The sequence below is a fragment of the Cryptomeria japonica genome, chromosome 1 (genome assembly GCF_030272615.1).
Source record: "Cryptomeria japonica chromosome 1, Sugi_1.0, whole genome shotgun sequence".
In the NCBI taxonomy this organism is placed as follows: domain Eukaryota; kingdom Viridiplantae; phylum Streptophyta; class Pinopsida; order Cupressales; family Cupressaceae; genus Cryptomeria; species Cryptomeria japonica.
Window position 1 is genome coordinate 229674390 of NC_081405.1, and position 23064 is coordinate 229697453.

General features: G+C 34.9%; 2 protein-coding genes across 2 annotated transcripts in view; one reads left to right on the top strand and one right to left on the bottom strand.

Annotated features, from left to right (window-relative positions):
• The window catches only part of LOC131035336 (notchless protein homolog), a 131778-nt gene that overhangs the window by 66965 nt on the left and 41749 nt on the right, over positions 1-23064 (top strand). Inside the window, exons 7-8 of the mRNA XM_057967013.2 lie at positions 8370-8433; positions 18758-18868. Of these exons, the coding sequence (XP_057822996.2) occupies positions 8370-8433; positions 18758-18868 (175 nt within the window). The remainder of the gene's footprint in view (positions 1-8369; positions 8434-18757; positions 18869-23064) is intronic.
• On the bottom strand, positions 11220-11647 carry LOC131035338 (uncharacterized). The gene is made up of 2 exons (XM_057967015.2): positions 11547-11647; positions 11220-11450 (listed from the first exon to the last, which is right to left on the bottom strand). Exons 1-2 carry the CDS (start codon positions 11637-11639, stop codon positions 11223-11225), a joined length of 321 nt encoding a protein of 106 aa, XP_057822998.2. The 5' UTR covers positions 11640-11647; the 3' UTR covers positions 11220-11222.

Genomic DNA, 23064 nt, shown 5'->3' on the forward strand with positions numbered 1-23064 from the left:
GGGATTGATTGGAAAGTTTTACTCTTGACATAGTTTGAAACTATACAATAGTATCATTAAGTGATAGTATTATTATTATTATTAGTTATTGAATTTATTAAAATTACATTTTAATATTTCAAAAGTTGATATAATTATATTTAAAGTTAGATATTTCTAATTTATTAATATAATATTATATATGTTTAAAATATTGTGTCGAAATTTTAATATTTGTAATTAATAAATATAATATTATATATTTTAAATTTAATATTTATTAATTGATGAATGATTATTATATTTTTTATGGTAAATTTGTTTATTAAATATAATATCTATTATGTATGTGATATTAAATTAATTTTTAATTTTACACTGGTTTTAGATGTTTTTGTATGAACAAATCTAAAATCTATTTATCTTTTTGTGAATATATTATTTGTATTTTAAAAAATTAAATTTATATAAGACGAATTTAATGTCGATTTTTATTTTCGAATTTTTTACCCTTGTCGAACTTCATCTGAATTTTGTTGTTGCCAAACTCGAACTCGAATTTGAATCTTGTGACTTAGATTTTAGGCATGTGACTTGCTAAATTCATAGAATTCATTTTCACAAGGTTGTCAAAATTTACATATCCTAGTCTTCTATGCCAAAGCCAATATTCATCAACCTAAATTATCAAACAATTTCTACCTATTTCCTCCCTTAAATCATAGATATTACTTTCAGTTCTTTTTCCTTCAGCAATTAATTTTCCTGATTTAGATTTCCTTATCTCACATCCTTGAGTATTAAAATTTATAAAATAACCATTGTCACACATTTGACTGACACTTAGTAAATTGTATTTTAGCCCATCAAAATACCAGACATTATCTGCTTCTAAAATACCATTAATACTCAAGGAACCTTTACCACAAATTTGAACTGAAGACCTGTCTCCAAATTTTACTAGACCACCATTCCAATCAGTAAAAGTGGAAAACTTACTCTTATCACGTGTCATGTGATTCGAGCAACCACTGTCCACTATCCAATGATTTTCTCTTTTTGCATGCAAGGCTGTTTCAACAACCAAAGATTTCTTCTCTTTTTTTCTCCAAACTTTTGTTACCTTCTTGTTAAGAAACTTGCTTTTAGTAGCTGCAAAACTCATGTGACAATTTGTTGTAGTATGCCCAACATTTTGACATTTAAAACAAACCAAATTGAAGTTTCTTAAAGAATCAAATGAATTATGGCTAACAAAATTGATTCTCCTTCTTGGCATAACCCTGCAATTAATTGCTTTGTGACCAAAATAGTTGCAAAAATTACAATAGCCATAGAATGAGTAAAATCTTCTAGGATACCACTTTTTCTTTCTTTGGGTTTCAACAAAGTTTTCGTTAATTTTTGCACTACCAGGACTTTACCTTTTTCGAATCCCAATCCTGATTTATTGTTATCTTGTCTTTGTTTAGCCAACATTTCACCTAGTAATTCTGAACTTTTTCCAAACTTAACTTGTTTTCCAGAAACCACATTTAACTTTTTGATTTCATTCCTTAAAGCAACTATTTCACTTTCTAATTTTGAACAATTTTTAGATTTTAAAAGTTACTACCTCTGCCTGTTTCTTACCTTCTTCGAGTTCAATTTTCAGATTTATAATAATCTGATTTTTGGCTTCAACATCTTTCAATAGGTCTTCATTGTCCTTCAAGGCTGAAATTAACTGTTGTGATCTCTCCTTTTTCAATCTGCTGATTTCTTCTAAAGCACATACCAATTCTGCTTCAAGATCTATTTCGCCTTCTGCATCACTGCTTGATTCAGCATCACTCTGTTCTGGAGTAAGTGATTCTACTGCCATAAATGAATTTTCACGATCATCAATATCAAAATCTTTACTAGTATCAAAATTTGTGGTATCTTTAATGTATAAACTTTTCCTTTTCTTTGGTAATTTTTGTTGCTTATAAGAGAATGGTTTTTTGTGTTTCTTTTTGAATCCTTCTTCCTCATCACTATTAGTATTGGGACATTTTGTTGCAAAATGTCCAACTTCCCCACAGTTGAAGCATTTAAGGTGTAATTTTCCTTTGAACTTGCCGACCTTTTAAAATTACTTTACCAAGTTAGCCAATCATTCTTCTAAGTCTTTTTCTGAATCTGTACTTTCATCCTTCACCTTTTTAGTTGCTTTAAAAGCAACCTCCTTTTGTGACTCATCATCATCTGTCATTCTCATTTCATAACATGTTAGAATACCATCTAAATCATCTATTGAAAGTTTGCTGAGATCTCTTGCCACTTCTATGGCAGAAATCTTTGCATTATATCGAGAGGGCAGGGATCGTAAAACCTTTTGCACAATGACTGAATCTTTCATCGTTTCACCTAGACCCTTAATTACATTTACTATCTCATCAACTTTGAGGAGACAGTCTGCAATACATTCCTCTTCTCTCATTTACTATCTCATCTACAATTTTGCCTGCTTCACCTTATCATCTCCTTCATAGATGCTTTTCGACTTGGTCCATAACTCCTTGACTGTTTGATAATGCATAACCTTCACAAACTCAGTATTAGATAATTTACAGAGAATAGCATTCTTCGCTGTAGCATTGTTTTCATAGTCTCTTTTTTCAGCAGGATCAGTTATAGTATAACCTTTTACCATTGACATCCAAACATCAAATTCTAGAGAAGACAGGTAACTTTCCATTCTAATGCTCCAAAAAGCATAATTAGTGCCATCAAATAGTGGTGCTTTATTAGAAGATGAACCTTCTTGACAAGCCATGTGTTGTAATTCTAGAATCTACTTAGATTATTTAGGTCTTTTTCAAGCAGTGTCTCTGATGCCAATTTTAGAACACAGGTTTACTACGGAGGGGGGGGGGGGCGGGGGGTGTTGGTTGAATCAGTAGTAAAGTTAGTAGTAAAAAAAACTTTAACTTCTTATCCAACTTATTAAAAGTTTTTTAATTGGATTCTTAAATGGAAGCATCAAACTGAAATCAGAAAAGATGCATCACTCGCACAATAAAACCAATGCACAAGAAGATACGTGGAAACCCAAGATGGTAAAACCACGGTGAGAAATGCTGCTAGGATTTACCGTCCTAATGAAGAGCACACAGTTATACTGAGCGGGGGGGTGAATCAGTATAACAATGAATTTTACCAATTTAAACTTTTTCAACTTCAATCACAAGTATATAACTGATCTCAATAACTTATTCATTGCATACCAACATTCATATGTGATCTAACTAATATGAACACAAGTAGAACACAAGATATATACGTGGAAACCCTTACGGTAGAAAACCACGGCAATAAATGCTTATATGGATATCTTCTTTTACAATGTTTGTAGGCACCAACCTACTAGAGGCACCAACCCCTAAGTTTGTGAGCACCAACCCACTGGAGGCACCAACTCCCAAATCTGATTTTTTTGAGCACCAACCCACTGGAAGCACCAACTCCCAAATCTGAATTTTGTGAGCACCAACCCACTGGAAGCACCAACTCCCACTTCAGAATTTGTGAGCACCGACCCACTTCACATAAATCTGATTTTCCACTTTGACAATGTTGCTAACTCAATAGATGATGGACCTGCAATATTACTTTAAATCTTCACCACAAATCTGCTATAATATCTTCCTCAAATCTGCTATAAAGTCTTCCTGAAATCTGCTATGAAGTCTTCTTCAAATTTGCTAAAATCTCTTTTATGTCCTTAGATCTGTAATAGTCTGCATGAAATGCTGCATAATCCTTCCACTATATCTGCATACACTTGTATTCTATCATCATTAATATGTCTTCTGTCTTCATATGCAAATCTGTATAATGTCCGATTGATATTTCACCCATCACACACATCACACATCTCTTAATCCTCTTCTAAAACTGGTACAATATCTTCATTTACAACTTTCCCATAATTTAGTACACAAAAATGATTGTCTTCAAAAATACATATATACACTGCCACTCACATCCTTTTCTCACACACTTCGATCTCCTTTCTATATATATATATATATATATATATATATATCCCTTATTCATGAAGAGATGCATCCCTAGAATAGTTATAACCCTATATAAAGATGTGTCTCTTTGCTAGTAACCATTTCGTTTATTATTAATCTCTCTTTTGTATTTCTTCTAATCATTGTCTTCTTTTATTAACTATTTCATTATACGTATTGAGCAAGTAATTATCTTTATTCACTAATTCTTATTAATCGCTGCCTTTCATCATATTATTTATCTTTATCAACCGCCACCTTGTATATCTGGAGTTCAACTTTCCTCCTCAAAACTACCGGGTATGTTGGTAGCGATATAAGGATTTCACTTGCTTGTAATAGAACTATTACCAGAAGATTATTGTATTCAATTTCAATAGAATGCTGATATAAGTATTGAGCTTAAATGTGATTTTAAATTAGTTTTCAATCTATTTCTTGTATTAGAAGAAGGCATTTGTCTTCTTCCTTTCAAAAAACTTCAAACTAAAAATAGCTATATCTTCTGCAACTTCTGTCTAGCTCTGAAAGATCACATTCAAAGAAAAGACATAGTATTATTAATCTAATTAAAGAATAATTAGGTGCTCTTCTTCTACTGTTCAAAAACTCTGTGTCCCAGAGAGGGTGGGACATTACAGAAGAGATGAATTCTGTAGTGGGAAATTTTATTTTAGAAGCATGACAAGTGAGGAAGAATTCGATGCTGAAGCAATATTCCTCAAGATGGAGGCTAACATTTCAAGCCTATCTCAATCCGTTGAGGCCTTGAAGATTTTGGTGGAGTCACTTATTAAGAGGCTGGACAAAGGTAAGGTTCCAACCGATTCCAATGAAGAAGGGGAGTCTTCAAAAAGCAAAAAGAGTCTTCTAAACAAGCCTTGGTTCAAAGCGTAGGCTAAAATGAGATCCCACCATTCAAAGTTGAAGTGGATATGGACAAGCTTGATCACTGTTTGTTACAGCTGGAGGTATACTTTAGCATGCATGCTCTTCCCTTAGGACAAAAGAATTGTTTTGCTGGGTTGATTTTTATGCTTCGACTAGTTTTGACAGTCTATTGTATTCCATGGCATTAAAGAGACAAGCTCCGATAAATTCTAATTTAAAAAGTTGATCAAGAAACAATTATGACCAATTTGTAACATAGGAAAATTTATGGAATGATAACTCTTAAAACAAAAAGAGGGTCAAAGTCTAAAGTGTACACTGGTGAAATCTATAGATCTGTACAAATTAAAAAATGATGCACAAAATGAAGAAGTCTTGATGGTCATTTTCACAGACTTGTTTTGCTTTCTGAATTGGTGGACATAGATGAAGCATGTGCCCAAGCTCATTGCCTTGAAATTGGCAGTCCTCCATCCTCGCCTAAGGGTAAGGGAACCAAAGCCAAGGACAGGTAAAGTCCACAAGTACTAAGAAATAAACCTGTACGTTGTTGTGATCATTGTGGTAAGGATGTTCATGAAAAATCTTTGTGGATGTTGCATTTAGAAATGAACCCTCACAAGCAATATAGGAAGGATAAAAAGAACCCGACTATTTTTGTTGAAAATGTTAAATAACCTAAGGTAATTGATTTCATTTTGGAAGTGGATTCTAAGCTTTCTTTCACTACTGGGAAAGTTGTTTTGTTGGTGAAAGAAACATTGTTTAACATCAAGCTTCATGTTGATTGTGATAGGGTTGGTGCATTATTTTATTCATGTTCTCAAACTAACTTGGTTTCTCCAAAATTGGTGCAAAAGCTTGGCCTTAAAATTATACCTTTAGCCTTATAGGTTTGGTTGCATCAAAGATGGTTATGGTATGCTAGTTAGTATGCAATGCAAGTTGATTTTTTTAGTTGAAACTTTGTTTTGATTAAATAATGGTAGATGTTGCTCCTTTAGATGTGTGTGTTGTTGTTTTTGGCAGTCCCTACATGTATGACAGAAACGTAGTGTTCTATAGGTGGGATAACAAATACTGCCTCATCAAAGATGAGAAATCTTTTATGTTGTATGGAAAAATGAGTGGAAACACAAGAATTTTTTCTTTGGAGAGAACCATTGTTGAGCAAGTTTGTCTATGTTAAAGAAATGTTCCTTCTTATCACACATATAGTTGGAGATAGAGGTGTACCAAGTTTTGGTTATTGTTTGTATCATGGTGCAAAGCAAAGTGGGTTATGTGTTATTAGTTGAGGGGTTCCTCCACCTCCATCTATTGTGTCTACAGTTTTTGGGGACAAAGAACCTTTAGATTCAGGAGGTGCGACTTTTAAAGGATATGTTTTTTGTACTTCAGGCCATGGTTTGGGACAATGGACAACTTCTTGGATGTTGGAGAATGTTCAGGCTGGTTTGGGAGATCCATGTGCTATCTTCAGTATGTGAGAAAACCCTAAAAGCGAGTATTTTGTTGATTGTAGCAAAATTGCCAGTTTTGGCAAGTGGTGCAAGCATTATTTTCTGTAGCAAGTTCATCTCTATGGCAGCAATTTGTCATGACTGGTTAAAACAAATCACCTCTCCATCAGAAGTGGCAATTTTGTCATGACAGTTTGTGGCATCCACTGATGTTCTAGCTCTCAATGTATTCTCCTCTTGGCGTGTTTTCTTGGCTCCATGTATTGTAATGTTACAAAAAATGCTTCTGGGATGTGTGTAAAGCATTCTTAGTGGCTTACATGCATTGTTGAGGGCTGTAGTTGGAGATTACAGTTGAATTTTTTGAGTGTTTTGAGACTTTCTTAGAAGAAGAGTTGGGAGGTGATTGGAGAGTTCTTGGGGATCATTTTAAAGTTTAGACAAAGCTGTATGAATTCTTTCCAGCAAACCTAAGGGTTGAGACCTCTTTGTAATGCCATTTTTGGAGTGCTAAGTGAGATTGTGCTGACCATTCAGCTGGAATTTTCACTTGGAGAGGTTTTCTCCAAGGTAAACTTGTCTTCCTTCATGGTGATCTGCTCTTTGTTATGTTTCATATTCATGTTCAATTAATCCTATTTGAATTCAGTCTTTTTTCATTCTCTTGAACTGAGACTAAAAATCCATGCTTGACAAACAAGTGTGAGGAATATCTTCCTTGTTTATGGATCAAATGATGTGGTTTGTCTTCATGAGTTAAATTCACAAAGGGCTTTGGACTGCATAGATTCTCCATTAACTAAATAAACCCAAATATAACATTTGAGAGGCAGCTTCCCTAGTTTAGTGCCTTCTTATTTTGAATGAATCCCTTGCTTTGCTAAGTCCAGCAGTTTTGTTTCCCTCATTGTGGAGGTGCTAGCATGGTTGGGAATATCCTATCCAACAACACATTGATTCCTCACATTCGGTTCATTTTTATATATAACTAGCTTTCCTTTGCCTATCATGCTTGTATGGATTTCATTGTCTTCTTAATTTCTCTATCTCGATTCCTCCCTCCCTTGTACTTGTCCACTGCTTGTCATGGTATATGTAGATTGAATAAACATGCCCTCACCTTTCTTGTCCATACAAAATTTGAATTTTTATTTTGTCATTTACCTACATTTTTTTACTTAGCTCCACAACCAAGCATGTCATTGTGCCCTTGGCAGTATGATTATGAAGGGTATGTTATATGCATTAGTTCATCTAGCAACGAATGAAATTCTCTCTTACAAGAATCCTGTGGTGAGTTTATATTGGATCTAATAGGTAGATGGACAATGCGAATGCTGTTAGGCACCTGTTTAATGGCATGTGTTAAGCTCCCTTCTTTATGTGTCGTTGGATATTTAATGTCCAGATCATTATAAGCCATTTTGAGACAGAGCCTCAGTTGGTTATCATCTTGGTTACAATATTTGTTCAACCATTTTAGATGTGGAACGCAATGACCTCTGAGGATTTCATTAGAGAAAGTACATCCTAGATTGGTACTGTATGTGTATTGAGGTCTCTTTTAGGATCGTGGTTGGGAGGAATTGTTTTGTCTCTGTGTAGCTGAACAGTTTGCATTCAATTGATTATGCTTACTTTAATGATTTAATTAAATGTGTCTATTTATCTTTGAAAGTATTAAAACAGGCAGATACTTTGGGTAATCCCTCACTGATTTTACCTCAGATGCCAATATTCTTGTGTTCATTAACAACAATGCCTCACCTGAAGAGATTAATCTCATTTCTTTTTATTTTCATTTTCAAGGGTGGATCCCTTTTTAATACTTTTCTTAATCCTCAACAATTTCTGCACTTACTGCTCCGTCATTTTCCTTTGATTTGACTATAGCAGAAGTTTCTTTTGAAATATAAATTTAAACTATGCTGGTGGATTTTATTTTCTTTGTTGTGAATCTGTGATAATAACATGATTTGGAGTGGTGTAGTTCACAGGATTGCACAATCAAAGTTTGGGATGGTTCTAATGGGAAGCTGGTCCGTGAGTTAAAGGTATAATTTTCTTTTGTGCTTTTGATTGCACTATTTTATAACAATTCCTCAACATTGTGTCATTTCAAAAAAAGGAAATTCACTTTGTAATTGAAGTAATCCTTTCTGACTTTTATAATTTAGTATCAAATTCAAAGAAGGGTATCATAGACTCATTTGAATTTGGATTCGGATCAAAGTGTATGTTTTATGAGGGATTTAAGATTTGTGTAAATTGTTTTGATTCTTTGAAGACAAACCCATGTTACTTTGAAGATACAAAAGAGTTTAGTTTAACAAGTACTTAATTTTCCCAATGGTATGACATAGGTCATATATCATATGTTGATTAAAATGCTTATCATCCATTAGTAAAAAGTAAAAACCATATAAAATTTTAGACAATTAAGTAGAAGTTAAATTTGGATAAAGGAGTTCACAAGAGAGTAAAACGCGGTAATCGAAGTGATAAAATTCATAGTTATCAAACATCTCACCACAACTTCCTTACTGTTGCAATTTTACTTAGGGTGTCGTATTTCAGTTCTAATGCCACTAATAGATGGTTTTTGATATTGCTAAGGTTGCACAGTTGTACACATAGCTTAACAACCATGGAGGATTTTTCAATTTAATGGAAATTTGAATTTGTTTTCTTTGTTTTTAGTGCTTAGGCTGGACTATTTTGTTTTCTTGAAGTTCTTGTCCTTGCATTCTCTAAATCTTGTATAACTTGGCTGCTTGGCTCAAAATTGAGCTAGATGTAGGCATAGAAGCAGTAAAATGCAATTATTTTCTTAAATGTGGCATATTTAAATGATTATGAATAATACAACAGTTCGTGTTTAGGCTTGTACACCTTCAATTATATGTTTAATATTAACACTCTATTTATCCAAAGCTTATTCAATGATTTAAACTTCTATTTAACCAAAAGGTTATCAATGCTTTAAAAGGCCCTTTTTCTATAAATGTTTAGTGCCTTTTATCAAAGTGTTTTATGCTTTGGAATGCTATTGACTTGGTTGGGCATACACTTGGTCGGGAAAGAGCTTTCCAGCCATTGATCTTTCCTAAAACACATTGGTCTGCAAAGATTTTTGCTTCCTCTCTAGTATGTGCCAAACGCTATCCTTCAAGCAGTCCAAATTTTTTATCTCCTCTGTTGATCAAGATTCATCTATTAGATCAAAACTCTTTTTGATCATGTACTTGAAATCTTTAAATGCTTTTAGCCTTTATGTAGTACTTGTGATGTTAGCAAGTGCAACTACACAAGATTAAGATCAATGGAATCTCTTGCAAACCCAAAAATGTAACGCACCTACACATCTAAAAGGTAATGAAAGAAATACTTATCTGATAGATGTGAATATATCACATACAGTTGTGTTGCTTGGGAAATAGAATTGATTATACACAAGCTACATATATAACAATTTTAACTAGGTATAATGGACCCAGCTATCCATGATCTCTAGAATTATCTATTTATTTGGGGTATCACCACATTACGATGACTTTGATTGTTATAAACTAACACGTTACAAAATATATGAGCTTTAAATACAAAACAACTTGTGTTACATGGGGACATGTCCCCACTCTTCAAACCCCCGTCCCCATCCCTTGACCGTCCCCCTAATTGAGAAATTTCGGAAATGTTTAGGAAATGCATCCCTTTAATTGGAGACAACAAGAAACATAGGTGATGCTTAGCTGTCCCCAAGGTGGCCAAAGATGGCTTAAGTGTCCCTTACAGAAAGCAGACATAGTTTAATGTTTTAAAAAAAGACATCTAGAAATCTTTTATTGGGTTTAAAATGGGCATAAGGGTCCCACAGACCCTTCCGTGCCCCTTATTCACCCTAATATACAAAAGAGCAATTGAAACTTTCAAAACATCTGTGATGTTTTATAATTTTATTGCAGTTGATTGTGCATTGGAGGCTGTGTCTTATTGCTATTGGAGATATCATTGATCAATATTACACTTAAAGGATAGGGGTTTGAGGGGTGGGATGCCTGCCCATGTAATATAGCTATATATTACGAAGAAGTTATAAACTTAGAATTGAAAGATTCAAAGAAGACATCACCTGGATCAACAACAACCATTACATCTAGGTATGTCATTTGACTTTTTTTTAAGAGATTGTTAGAGAGGGTTTGTAAGTAGTTTTGAAAATATTTTGGTTTCAATTTGTCGTCACACAAAAACATTAGAAAATATGCACTAGCAGCAATGATAACAATGTGAATGTGAACGACAGGTAGTGAAGAAGTTGAAGCAAATATAATAGATCATTCTTCTCATTATGAAAATCTAAATATAGGTCCTATTGGAACACCACAACATTGTTTTGCATGCCCCCTATTTTGATTGATCCCTATATTTGATCATGGTTCTGGTATTATGAATTTTGATCAAATAATTTCATATTAGCTATATGCTTCCCCTCAAATAAAACTATTGAAGATTCTACTCTTAAAGCATTAACATAACTAATGCACATGCACTCATATTTTATATACTCTATGATGTAATGCTATTATATTCCACTAATTTTGAGGTACAATAATAACAAACTCTATTGGTCTCTTTAGAAATTTTCACCTCCCAATTTCACTCTCGAAATGGTGTGAACAAATTCTTAATTGTACTACTAACATTTCTACTTTGCATATTATCCCTGTCCCTATTTGATGGTTTTGCTTGTTATCATAAATGAAATTAAATTAATTGACATAATAATCTCTTTGACCCAATTATAGGTTAAATCTTCCTTTATCCATCACTTCTCTTCTATTTAATCTTTCCGATTTTTGTAACTTTCTGTGTTGTCTATTCTTTTCAAATATTCACACAGGCGACTCATGGCTGCCGCTTCAACCGGAATGGATAGCCGATTAGCTTTTACGCTTTGCTGAGCGGCAGCTGCGTCGTTCGCAGTATGTGCATTTGCCATTGGTATTATATCCTTTTGATAAATATCCTCTAGGGACTCACATCCATTCCAAGCAACAGTGATCATGACCTGTACAATATGAGTTTTTCATTTCAGGAAAGGAAAATTTGTAATAATGAACCCTGATAAAATAAATAAAAATACAGTGATTCTCTTGAAAAATACCTGTAATGCCAGAACAAGGAATGTCCACATTCTATCAAAACTTCGAAAAATGTGCCAGAATGTACGCATCTCCACAAAGTTCATCTTTCCCATTCTTTTTGTTGTGCTTTTCTAATTTCTAACATTTCCAAATAGTGAACACTCACATATGTCAGCTAATGTTTTCCATCTTAGCCAATTAGAAAGCCAGCAATTTATAACTTTGTAGTGTTATACATACATGTGTCGAAGATCCTGTATCTGTTGAAGTTCTGAAAAAGTCAGTATCATCACGCTTTGGCCAACCAAGGTGAAAACAATTACCTGACCTGTTAAACACATCAAATAGAGGCTAGAATGGATAGAGCCATTATTGCACAAAAGAACAACATTGGATGGTGGAAATTTCATGGGAAGGACATATTGCAGTTTAAATAACTTGCTATTCATGTACTACATAGATTGCTACTTCCTCTTTTGCAAAGTGGAATTGGTCTACGTCTACCTATGGCATCATGTGCACTTGTTCAAGAGGAACATACTTACCTCTAAATGAGTAATAAAGCTAGCTGCAGTTCATAGTGGTTTGAGACTTAAGGATTTGCAGACTATTGAGTATCAATAGGCTTTAGCAACAGGTTGGGATGTTGATGCTGAAGATTTTAGACAAATTGATGAGGAGGAGGCGCAATTGGGTTTGGTTAGGATTCCATTGGACTAACCACAATTCCAGCTAGAGAGTGAGAAAGAGAGCTTTGAGTCTTTTGGCATTGATAGTCTAGGTGAGGCTTAGTTGTATATTGGAGTTTAAGACTTTGAGTTTTAACTTTAATTACTAATCTTTAATTTTTAAAATTTTAACAATCAAATTCTGTTGTTATATAATATATTGCTGTCATTATTGAGCATCCAAGGAGCGGCCTGGCTGCCCCAAGCTCTCTATGGGTATGTGAATGGTGTATCCATAGGGAACTTGTGATGGCCGGGGCTCTCCCTAGGTGCTCCCGGGGTGCTCTTGTCACCGCTCGTGCTCTCAGTGTGGGCATGGAACATGAAATTGGAGAACACAGTAACATAGTCCTATAATTCTACAAGTTTTTTAATAGACACCATATAATTCTACAAGTTTTTGTAGAGCTAAACTTTTGGAGCATGAGTTGAAGGTGTAATATTATGCATATAATTCTAGGCTAGAGTAAATAAGTGTGATGATAATATTATATTAAACTTACAAATATATTTCTTTTGTATAATCTGAGCAGTCATTTTGGAGATGAACTGAGCAGTCATCTTGGAGATGAACTGAGCAGTCATCTTGGAGATGAAATGGAATTGTCATGTTTTGTTGTTAAATATGTACTTAAACACTGTTTTGAATGAATACAATTTGGGTTTGCATTTCAATTTCATTTCCGTTTTTTGCAGTTCATTTTCTGGCCTGACAAAAGGAAAGCACAAACAAGAGATTGAAGCCATCAAGCCACAAAGAATGATTTCAGCTATAAAATGCTTACAGTTTAAATAAAATATAATATAAGGAAATGTTATCACTTCCAGATTTAAAAGACAATATTTACAGTATATGAATCATTTTGTAGCAAGGAAGAACATTTCACATTTCTTAGTTTCTCAACTAGTTTTCTCATGTATATGTTATAAATGCTTACATGTTATCTGTACAGCATCATGAGCTAGTTTAGCCAATACTTATGGTCACAGTTAAATGCAAGTTCTTACACTCATCTCCTTTCACTTCAAATATGATCATTATAGTCTAATATTTTTTTTGAAAATCATCCAAATATATTAAATTAAAGGAGTAAGGTGTACAAAAGATCAAATTCTTGGTCTAGTCATAAGGTTTAGAAGATCACCATGACTGAAAACAGGACATTGAAGACACGTTCTTATATAGTTAAAATTAAAGAACAAGAAGTATACAGATCAGCTTGACACAAGTATTTAAAGAGGCTATTCAAAAGAGTTAATCATAATTCATTTGAGTGTAAACCAAAGGAACTTCATCAAAGGAACACAACGAATTGCTTAGATGTGGTCTTTGGAAGGAAAAACCTGGATTACATAACTTGAGGGGAAGAGTTGGGTTAGGTTTGATCAAGTGGGGTAAAAAGGAGACAAATTTGTGGGGTGGTTGATGTAGGGTTGGATTGGGAGCCAACTCATCATTTTTTGAATATGATGGTTTTTCAGACCAGCTCAGCTGCCTTTCCAGCTTGCAACTATTTGTGAATAGCCCATTTTAGCACTGTCTTGGGTTTTGCTTTCCTTTGTATACACTTTTTTGATGGGTGATACCATTACAACATCTCACATTATCATTAGAACAACTATGCAAGTGATAAGTACAACCACACATCAACACGAGATCACTAGATTTACATGGAAATTCAGAAGGGAAAAACCATGGTGAGAAAGCTGTTTGGATCTGTTGTTCAAATCCAACCTCACAAAATGATAATGAACTTAAAAGATAATTTTGCAGGCACCAACCCATAGGAATTTCAGCCTAAGAAGCAGACACAAATCCCGAATCAGATTTGCAGGCACAAACCTATAGGAGAAACTAGCCCCCTGATCCAAAGAATTGAGCGCCAACCTCAAATACAAAGAAAATATAGGAAATACAAAAGGTGTATCATGCGGACCTTCAAAACACAAGTTTCATCATCTGTTTGATTTGATTTTCTTCAGAACACTCTCAAAGTGTGTATAGGATCTGCATCTTAGTTTGCACACCTCGCAATGTATTATTGAGTACACAACTTGCACGACTTACTCCATTAAAACATTATATACAATGTTTTCAAGTTGGCCGAGGATAAATTCCTTAATTAAAACATGTAGTCAGGTCAGTTCTAAAGCCAACAAGTTACTCCAGAAGTAAGATCACGCCATGTATTACCCAACACTAACTCAACTGGTCCCAAACTTCCTTCACACGCTTCCTCCAACTGGCACACGTTTCATTTCTCTGGCACATCCAATAGACACTCTTGCACAACCAACAAGGTAACATTGTCTGCACTATGTCACTTCTAACTTTTTGTTTGCTTGACCAAATCCACTGAAACTAGGATATAGCGTGCTTCACGTGTAACTTTACTTCACTTCCAGACTGCAAACCATAACTACCAGCTGCAGTAGAATGCAGTACCAATAACCATGATAGTGCAACATAATACAAATGTTGTCTCTAAGCGACAAACCTTAGAAACACAACACAGACACTACCAGAACTCTGCAAATGCAGTTGACATTTAGGAACAACTAATACCGGTACATAATGTATCATTAAGAATGCTATCCAATCATTAGTAGACTCTGTCCTTCCTTGTTCTCAAATACTCTAGCATAACTCAATCTGTTTGACATCAATGACAACACTATATTCAACAAATAGGACCTCGCCCAAACTGCTCAGGAAAGATTTCCTAACCAAAGAAGCCAAAGAATGAATAATGTCCTTTGGCTCCCCCAGGTCCAGAGAATTGCTACAAACATGGAAGTGATATCAGCATTAGCCTGATACTTGTGATCTGTCTTCAAGAAGTCGTCCCCAATAATCCATTGCACAACAAAAAGTAATAGGCTATTCTTTGTATTGAAGACGCTCTGCAGTCTTTTCTTTGAAAGGGGCCCAAAAGGGCCATCTGACGAAGTGGACACAAGAGATGAATGGGAGTCTCCATATTGCCCAGACAATAGTAGGCTCTATAAACATATGAAAAATCCCCAACCCAATTTTAACCAAATCTGGTCCAATTTTTTAGGTTATTTGCAATTGTTTGTTTGCTGATAAAGTCTTTGGCCAGCGTATGATGAAAGGGGTTTGACTAGTTTTCTTGTTTTTGTTTGGCTTTTTGAGTGTTTTGAAAGATTCTTGAATGCTAAATGAAGCTAATTGCTGATACAAACTAAAATGATGCATAACACAAAGAAGACAAATAAGATAACTTTCTTTCACTTAAAAAGACTGATGTACATACTGTTAACTGAGCATATAGGTCTGATACAAATTTCCAGCAGATGAAATATAAAAATTGGCTCCAATATTACCTACAAACCCCAAATACAACCTAGGGTTTGATGCCCTTCTTCCCAAAATGGAGCGGCTGGCTGAGAATAAGCTGGAAATGAGTGGTATTGACCTTTAGAAGGTCTGCCCTGCAATTAATTGAAGAAAATCTGCCCTCAAATTGATAAATCTGCACTCAAAACCCCAATGAAGGCTGCCAACTGCTTACTGAAGCTGTATACTGATGAAACTTGTCACTAGGAGAGATGGGTTTTCGTCCAAATCTCCAAATTCTCCTAGAAGCTTGCGTTCCTGGAAGCTCCAAGCTGCTCAAACCCTCAAGCTTGCTGCTGTTCTGAAAATTGAAGACATAAGAATGGATGCAAAAGATAGGCAAAATGCCTTTATAACCTTCCCAAGAAGTTCGGTCTAATTTGGAGTTACTATTTGGCCTTAAAAAACAAAAAATATCATTGAGGGTCTAATTCCTCATTGTGAATTTGTGAATTTGGCCCCCTTTTAAAAAAAATCACTTAGGTTACTAGGATGGGGGCACTTTTCACTATTCATCTTATGTTTCTCTGTTACTATTCACTTTTTACTATTCACGTAAGGCCAACCTTAGTATTTCAATTTTAATCATGGATACAACTCCAGAACTCCAATCTGAAAGACCCGTAAAGCTCCCATCTGGCTCCACAAACCACGGTTGGGTCCCCAAACAACCCTCTTGATCTACGGGACCCTAATAGTAGGTCAACCTCGACTAAAGTTTGAGATGCCTAAGGAAGGGACATTACAACATAATGTAGCAATGGTAGGAACAAACGATATAACTTGTTTAGCACTTCCGCTCACAAGGGAGAAGAGAGATCACTTATTGCCTCATTAATGAACAAAGTAGGAGTCACTATTTCATGATTAATCGTCCATTTTTTATTGTTTATATTAATTGTTATTTAATATATCATATTGGAACACTGCTGGGAACTCTGGTTTTGGTGGAAAATCATAGGATATCACTGTCACCATTATTTCTTTACATTCCCATCCTGATTTGTTAATGTTGGGTGCCTTTGTTCCAAGTCCATTTGGTGTTGTATTTTTCTTGTAGAGGGGTGTCTCTAAGCTATGAGGGATTCACACGCCTGTTATTATTTTTTTCTTGGAGACAATAATAGTTTTGACGTGTCTTTGGTGGCTTTTTCCAGTGCCATTTCTTGTGTTAGATTCTAATGATAGAGTGTGACCATTATTTCTGCTATATTGCCTAGTTCAACATCTAACTTCCAGTTGGCTTTAGCTTTAAATTGAGGTTGTTCCTCATAATTTTTTTATCATTGAAGCTCTTAGATTACAAATTTACAGCCCCCTTTAATATGTTCCAAGAAGAGTTCCAGGTTTTGTGTTAGGAGACCCTATATGGTGAATGTGCTTCTACTATATTGTTAGTTTGAACACCTATGTCTTAGCAGTACCACACAACCAGGCTTCCTCACTGGTTGCAAATTATGCCTCTTGTTACTGCTCTGTGTCGGTTATTCGGTTCAGCTGCTTTGAAATTTAGCTTGTATTGCCCTTCTGGGGCTGGGATCTACTGGTCCTTTCCTCTTACTTTGAATAATGGCAAGGGACCATTCTATTTGTTAGCAAACCCTAGTCCATCATGTTCAATGTTTTTTCTTACTTTTGTGGCTATGTAAGCGAGAGCTGTTCTTCTAATATTGCATTGTATAGTTATGATGATGGTTTGCTGGTCCCTAGAAGTTTTCGTGAAAACTTGAGCATACTGTTTCTTCCAAAAATACCAAATGACAAAGTCTGCAGTAATATCATGCATTTCTTTAATTATGTGGATGCCAAATTAATCTTTTCTGGTCTATTTTTGATTTGTGTGGCCTAAAAAGCATTTATCATACTTGCCCATATTGCATTTTCTAAAGTTCATTGAAAGATAGCATACTAAGAGTTTTCCTCATGTGAGCAATAGTTGGACATTGGTATGCCTTTGCATTTTAGACATTTTGCTCCCAAAGAAGTCATTGGAGCTAGACAAAATGTTTAATGTTGTGTTTTCTATCATTGGAAAGCAGTCTTTGCAAGGCTGTTTGTCCTGATTTTCATTTTTGTTCCAAAGCACATTTATCTTTGAGCCTGCCTCACTGTTTGGTTGACTCACGGACACTCAATGTAAATGTACACCCCTTATCAACTGGTCTTGGTATGGATCATGTAACCTGCAGAAAGCAGATGGGATCACAGTATGCCACATATGACAATATAAGATAAAGGCACGATGATCAAAATCTCTTTTAACTATTTCCATGTTATTGTAAACTGCTATAAATTGCATTTCCTAATAATGTCGACATATATTAACTTTCAAATTGCATTTTAGACATTTTGCTCCCAAAACAGTCAAAGTTGGAGCTAGACAAAATGTTTGATCAGAATTTCACGTTCTCCTAATATGTTGTGTTTTCTATCTTTGGAAAGTAGTTTTTGCAAGACTTTTAATTCTGATTTTCTTTTTTTTTTCCAAAGCACATTTATCTTTGAGTCCACCTCACTGTTTTGTTGACTCACACACACCCAATGTAAATGTACACCCCCACATTAACTGGTCTAGGTATGGATCATCTAACCTGCACAAAGCAGATGGGATCACAGTATGCCACAAATAACAATATAAAATGAAGGCACGATGATCAAAATTCTCTTTCAACTATTTCCATGTTATTATAAACTGCTATAAAGTGCATTTCATAATAAAGCCAACATATATTAATTTTCAAAATATCATACATGTTTATGAGTTATATGAAGCATATATTCAATTTAATTAAAACATTAATACCAATCAAGTGAATGAGGTTAGGGAATGCATTATTCAGCTGCATTAAGGAAACCATTTAAGGCGGGGCATAATGCAAAGTTCCTGTTAACATCAAATTTTATTTGTTATAGACAATGAAGAACATATCCTTCTGGTATATAAATTAACTATTTTGTGAAACACCCTTTGATTCTATGATATCTTGCTTATATGTATGATTTATAGTTTCAAAATTCAAACCTTCTAAAGTTTTTTGAAATTTATATGTAAGTAAATATTTTGTGAAACACATCGAACATGGTAATTTTGGTTACCATACATTACTGTTTATTCTAATACTAAAGATTTATCATTTTGCAGGGACATGGACACTGGGTTAATACTCTTGCTCTGAGCACAGAGTATGCACTTCGAACTGGACCCTATGACCATACAGGGAAACAATATTCTTCACCTGAAGAAATGAAAGAGGTACTTTCCATGTCAACTACTAAGATTAACATACAGCCTTTGGGAAATTAAACTGAAGACTGGAAATGTTTTTCCAGCTTCATGTTCTGAATTTCGATATATCTCATTAGAAACAGTAAGTGAGTAGTAGTCCGTAGCAGTTTCTTTTGCTATTGTGTTTATATGTCAGCGCATCTTACAGCTTCTTAATTTTAAGCTTAAAGCAATGTATTGGAGTATATGCTGGCATAATACACATTTGATAATTGCAGGCTATTGCAAACGTTTGCTATTCTCAATTTTTTGAAAGATACTTTTATTATGATTATACCCTTAATTTCTTAAGGTTTCAAATGTCACTTAAATCATATGGAACTACCATAAGATGTTATTTGAGATCTCTTTGTTAGGGTTGTCTCCATAACTTTTTACTGTTTGTAGTTGTGTTTAACCTAACTACTTAAAGTAGTGTATTATTATATCTAAGCTCCTTCTGTTAACATTTTTTTTCTCAATCGATTAATGCCATCTTATTACCTTTTGGTAAAAAGTGTAAACTTCTTCCTTTGTTGGTGGATATTGTTAGAAGCACCTTTGTTAATAATGGTTTTCTGATTTCATTTACTACATTTTCTCACAAAGTGACAAGTAGGCTGCCACTGAATAATACATTCCCATGATACTTTTGGCCACATGCAAAATAAATGATATTGTATATAAACCATTGAGAATGTACTTTTGATAGGTGATGAGGGTTCTTGTAACAGGCTGATCTACTAAAGCAAAATAAGAATGCAATCTAACAATCTAAAACTTAACAATTAAAAAACGTAGAATTGGAAATCTTTTTTTTTTTATAAAACATAAGCAATGAGCTTTTACTTTCCTACTAGCATGAAGTAACATTAACTATTCAAGAAAGATTACAAATGCATATAATAGTTTTAAGAACTACTTAATCATAATTCCATATCAATTAAGAATAAGAGAAGTTAAGAGTTTACAGCATTTGGAATTCCATTCTGATCTCCTAATGAACCCAAGTAGCTAACCAAAGGGAAAGTATCAGTAGGGTGATTTACCACCCAACCATAGACTTGGCGATCTGCTGCAAATCTTCCTACTAGAAGCGGCCCTGCCCTTTGCAAGGGTGTAAGCAGTTTGATAGGTCTAATGCCATCTGAGCTCGGTGTTTTGACCCTACACAACTCTAGTCGGTCACTCTCCATGGGTACCTCCTCACAAGTATGACTTCTGACTAGGTAGTGTATCTGGACCATGTAAACTGACAAATGCTTGCGTAACATAGTGTCACCTTGGCCAAAGGTTTTCATAGTTGCAAGCACGATATAATGTGCAATCATTGTTCACCACCCTACTCGGCTAGAACCAATATTTAGGTATTAGTCAAATTGGCCAACTAGGCTGTCCCTTATGCTAGCTGCATACTGACACAGGTTTTAGAGGCACACTTGACTCTAGATTTAAGGACCTCATCAAATCATTCTAGGTGCAGACTTTTTATGTATATGGACAACTACCATTCACAACATCGTCATGTTACTTCAACTTAATTTTATTGTTGTTATAACCTAACTGGCACCATACTCGTGAACATGACCTTGCATACCTGCATCCTTATGTTTATCAGTATGTCTCTCCAATTTAAGGACTTTAGCATTGTTATCTTTACTTCTGTATATCCAACATTTCTGTAATAATGAACCATGACTCTGAGCATAAGAGAAACGTATACTTGCTTACAAACAGATATGGAAACACAGTGCAATCCTTTCTTATTTGTACTTTAGTATTGAATCTTTGAACTTTGTTATATTGGTTTATCTTCTCTGTATGTGTTGGTACAGGTAAGAATAAGCTCAGTTCTAACTTCTCTATTTCATTTCAAGTATATCTCTGTTTATTCAGGCTGCCAATGAGCCTTCAGCTGTACGTTTCAGCATAAAAGATGATAGCAATTATTTGCTGCAACTAACCTTCCTTCCATTTAAGGGTTGCTGAATATATATACGTGTTCATTACATCATTTAAAATGTAAATAAGAAATATTCATAATGATTTACTACTGTATAGTCTGTCTGCCTTCTTAAACAGAGACTCGACAAGGTGCAATACCCTGCAACACTAGCCTTACATTTTAACAATGAAGACTATGGTTTTCTTAAGCTATATTTTCATAAAATTTGCAAATAGCTGCTATTATGAGCTTAATTTAACTTATTTATCTTTGGTCATGAAATCACTTCTTCCCGAAAACAATTCATTTCAGTTTAACTTGTTTTAATTTTTAAAAGCAAATAATGGAATTCACACTACGTAACCTGTAACTGTGCTTGCTAACAAGTTGAAGCAGCTGTTCGCACTTGTAATTCCCTTGAGCAAAGTAATTTCCACTTCTTTTAATCCTTATGCAACCTCCTCCCTGGCTTCTGAGAAAACAATGTTTCATATAACCTTTGATATCCTTCTTAGAATGTCTCTTTTCCTTTTAAAAGGCTATGGACTTCAAAACTTAAACAATTCTCTTTATTAAAAAAACAGTTATTTGTTTTCGTTTCATTTCATGGGGTTTTGAATTCATTTCAATGAATTTTATAGCTGGGTTAAACTTGTGCATATCCACAATGTTATGTGGTTGCCACACATTCAAGTCCATTATATTAGTTTAGCCAGTACAAATGTGCCTGCTCTTACATACATCACAATATTGCCGTCAGCCAGTTATAATATATCGATCATGAACCAAGAATGATTTCTATGGTACTCATAGTATTATCACAATATGCTCGATTGACAATGTACGTGTATTATATGTAGTATATATATACTTATGTATATGTACTTATATACTTGTGCCTTATTATCATGTAGCACATGTATATACATATATATACATATGTGTATATATGCACCCCTCGTACTATTTGCAAATGTTGCAAGTGTTCTTCGTTTCTAGAATATGATAGAATATCATCTAAAAACACCAACACAGGTTTGTTGAGACAATCATGGAACATGCTATTCATTAGATTCATCATCTGTAAGCCTTAATTGATGGTATCTTGACTACAGATCTATTTGGAAAACATTGTGGCCCCTCACATTTTGTTGAACGGATCATCAATGTGTGGCAAGGGGTACTTGTTTCTTATTGTTACTTTATTCAACATCTTGTAATCAATACATAAGCGAAGGGTACTGTTGTAACGTATTCACACATCGCCCCATTATAAATGGGGACCCCTACTTTTTGCTTTCTAGGGTTTTCTTTCTTGGTCCTTTAGGGTTTTGTCTGTTAACCTTTGCATGATGAGTGCTGTCAGGGGGATCGCTGTATAGCAGGCTCTGCTTGAGCTAGGATGAGTCAGGAGATGCTCCAGGTTAGGGTTTCTTTCAAGGTCTTCCTTAGGCCTAGTTTTGCTAATGGTGTCCCGTTTGAGTTCGAGGAAGTTAGTGAGTGGTTGAGCAAATTTGGCTAAGACATGGAAGGAATGAATCAAAGATCAAGACTAAGGCAGAGTCAAGTGGAAAAGGAGGTGAATTAAGCCCAAAATGAGGATGTCGCTCCTAACCCTTCCAAAGGGTCCAGGGCGAATTTCTCTACAAGACACTCCACCTCGACCCGGGCTCTGAGCTACTCCTTTCCTAGGTTTGAATGAAGGAAAAGGCACTTGTTTGAATGAAGAAATGTGAAAGCAAAGCCAGGACTTGATCTCAAAGAGGAATTTCGCTCCTGACCCTTCCAAAGGGTCCAAAGCAAAATTCATGTAAAACCCTATTTTTCACCAAATTCTTGGGCTAGATGTCGACCTAAAGGGTAGATTTGCATGATCAAGATGGAAGGAAGCCTAGCAAAGTGTGTCCAAGGCATGAAAAGGAGGAAGCAAGTGAAAGATTAGCTCAAATTTAGAATTTCGCTCCTGACCCTTCCAAAGGGTCCAGAGCGAAATTCCTAAAATCCATCTTTTCCTCTCAATTTTGTGTCTAACCAAGTGTAGATCGAGATCAAAGAAGTCCTTAGGCATGGCTCTGAGTTGCTTATGATCACCAAAAGTGAAGGAATTGAGCTAAAATTATAATTTCGCTCTTGACCCTTCCAAAGGGTCCAGAGCGAAATTCTTAGAAGACCCCTTTTTTCTTCCTTGTTGGCACTGAAAGTCTTGTTCTTTGGGCATATTTGGAAAGGAAATAACATG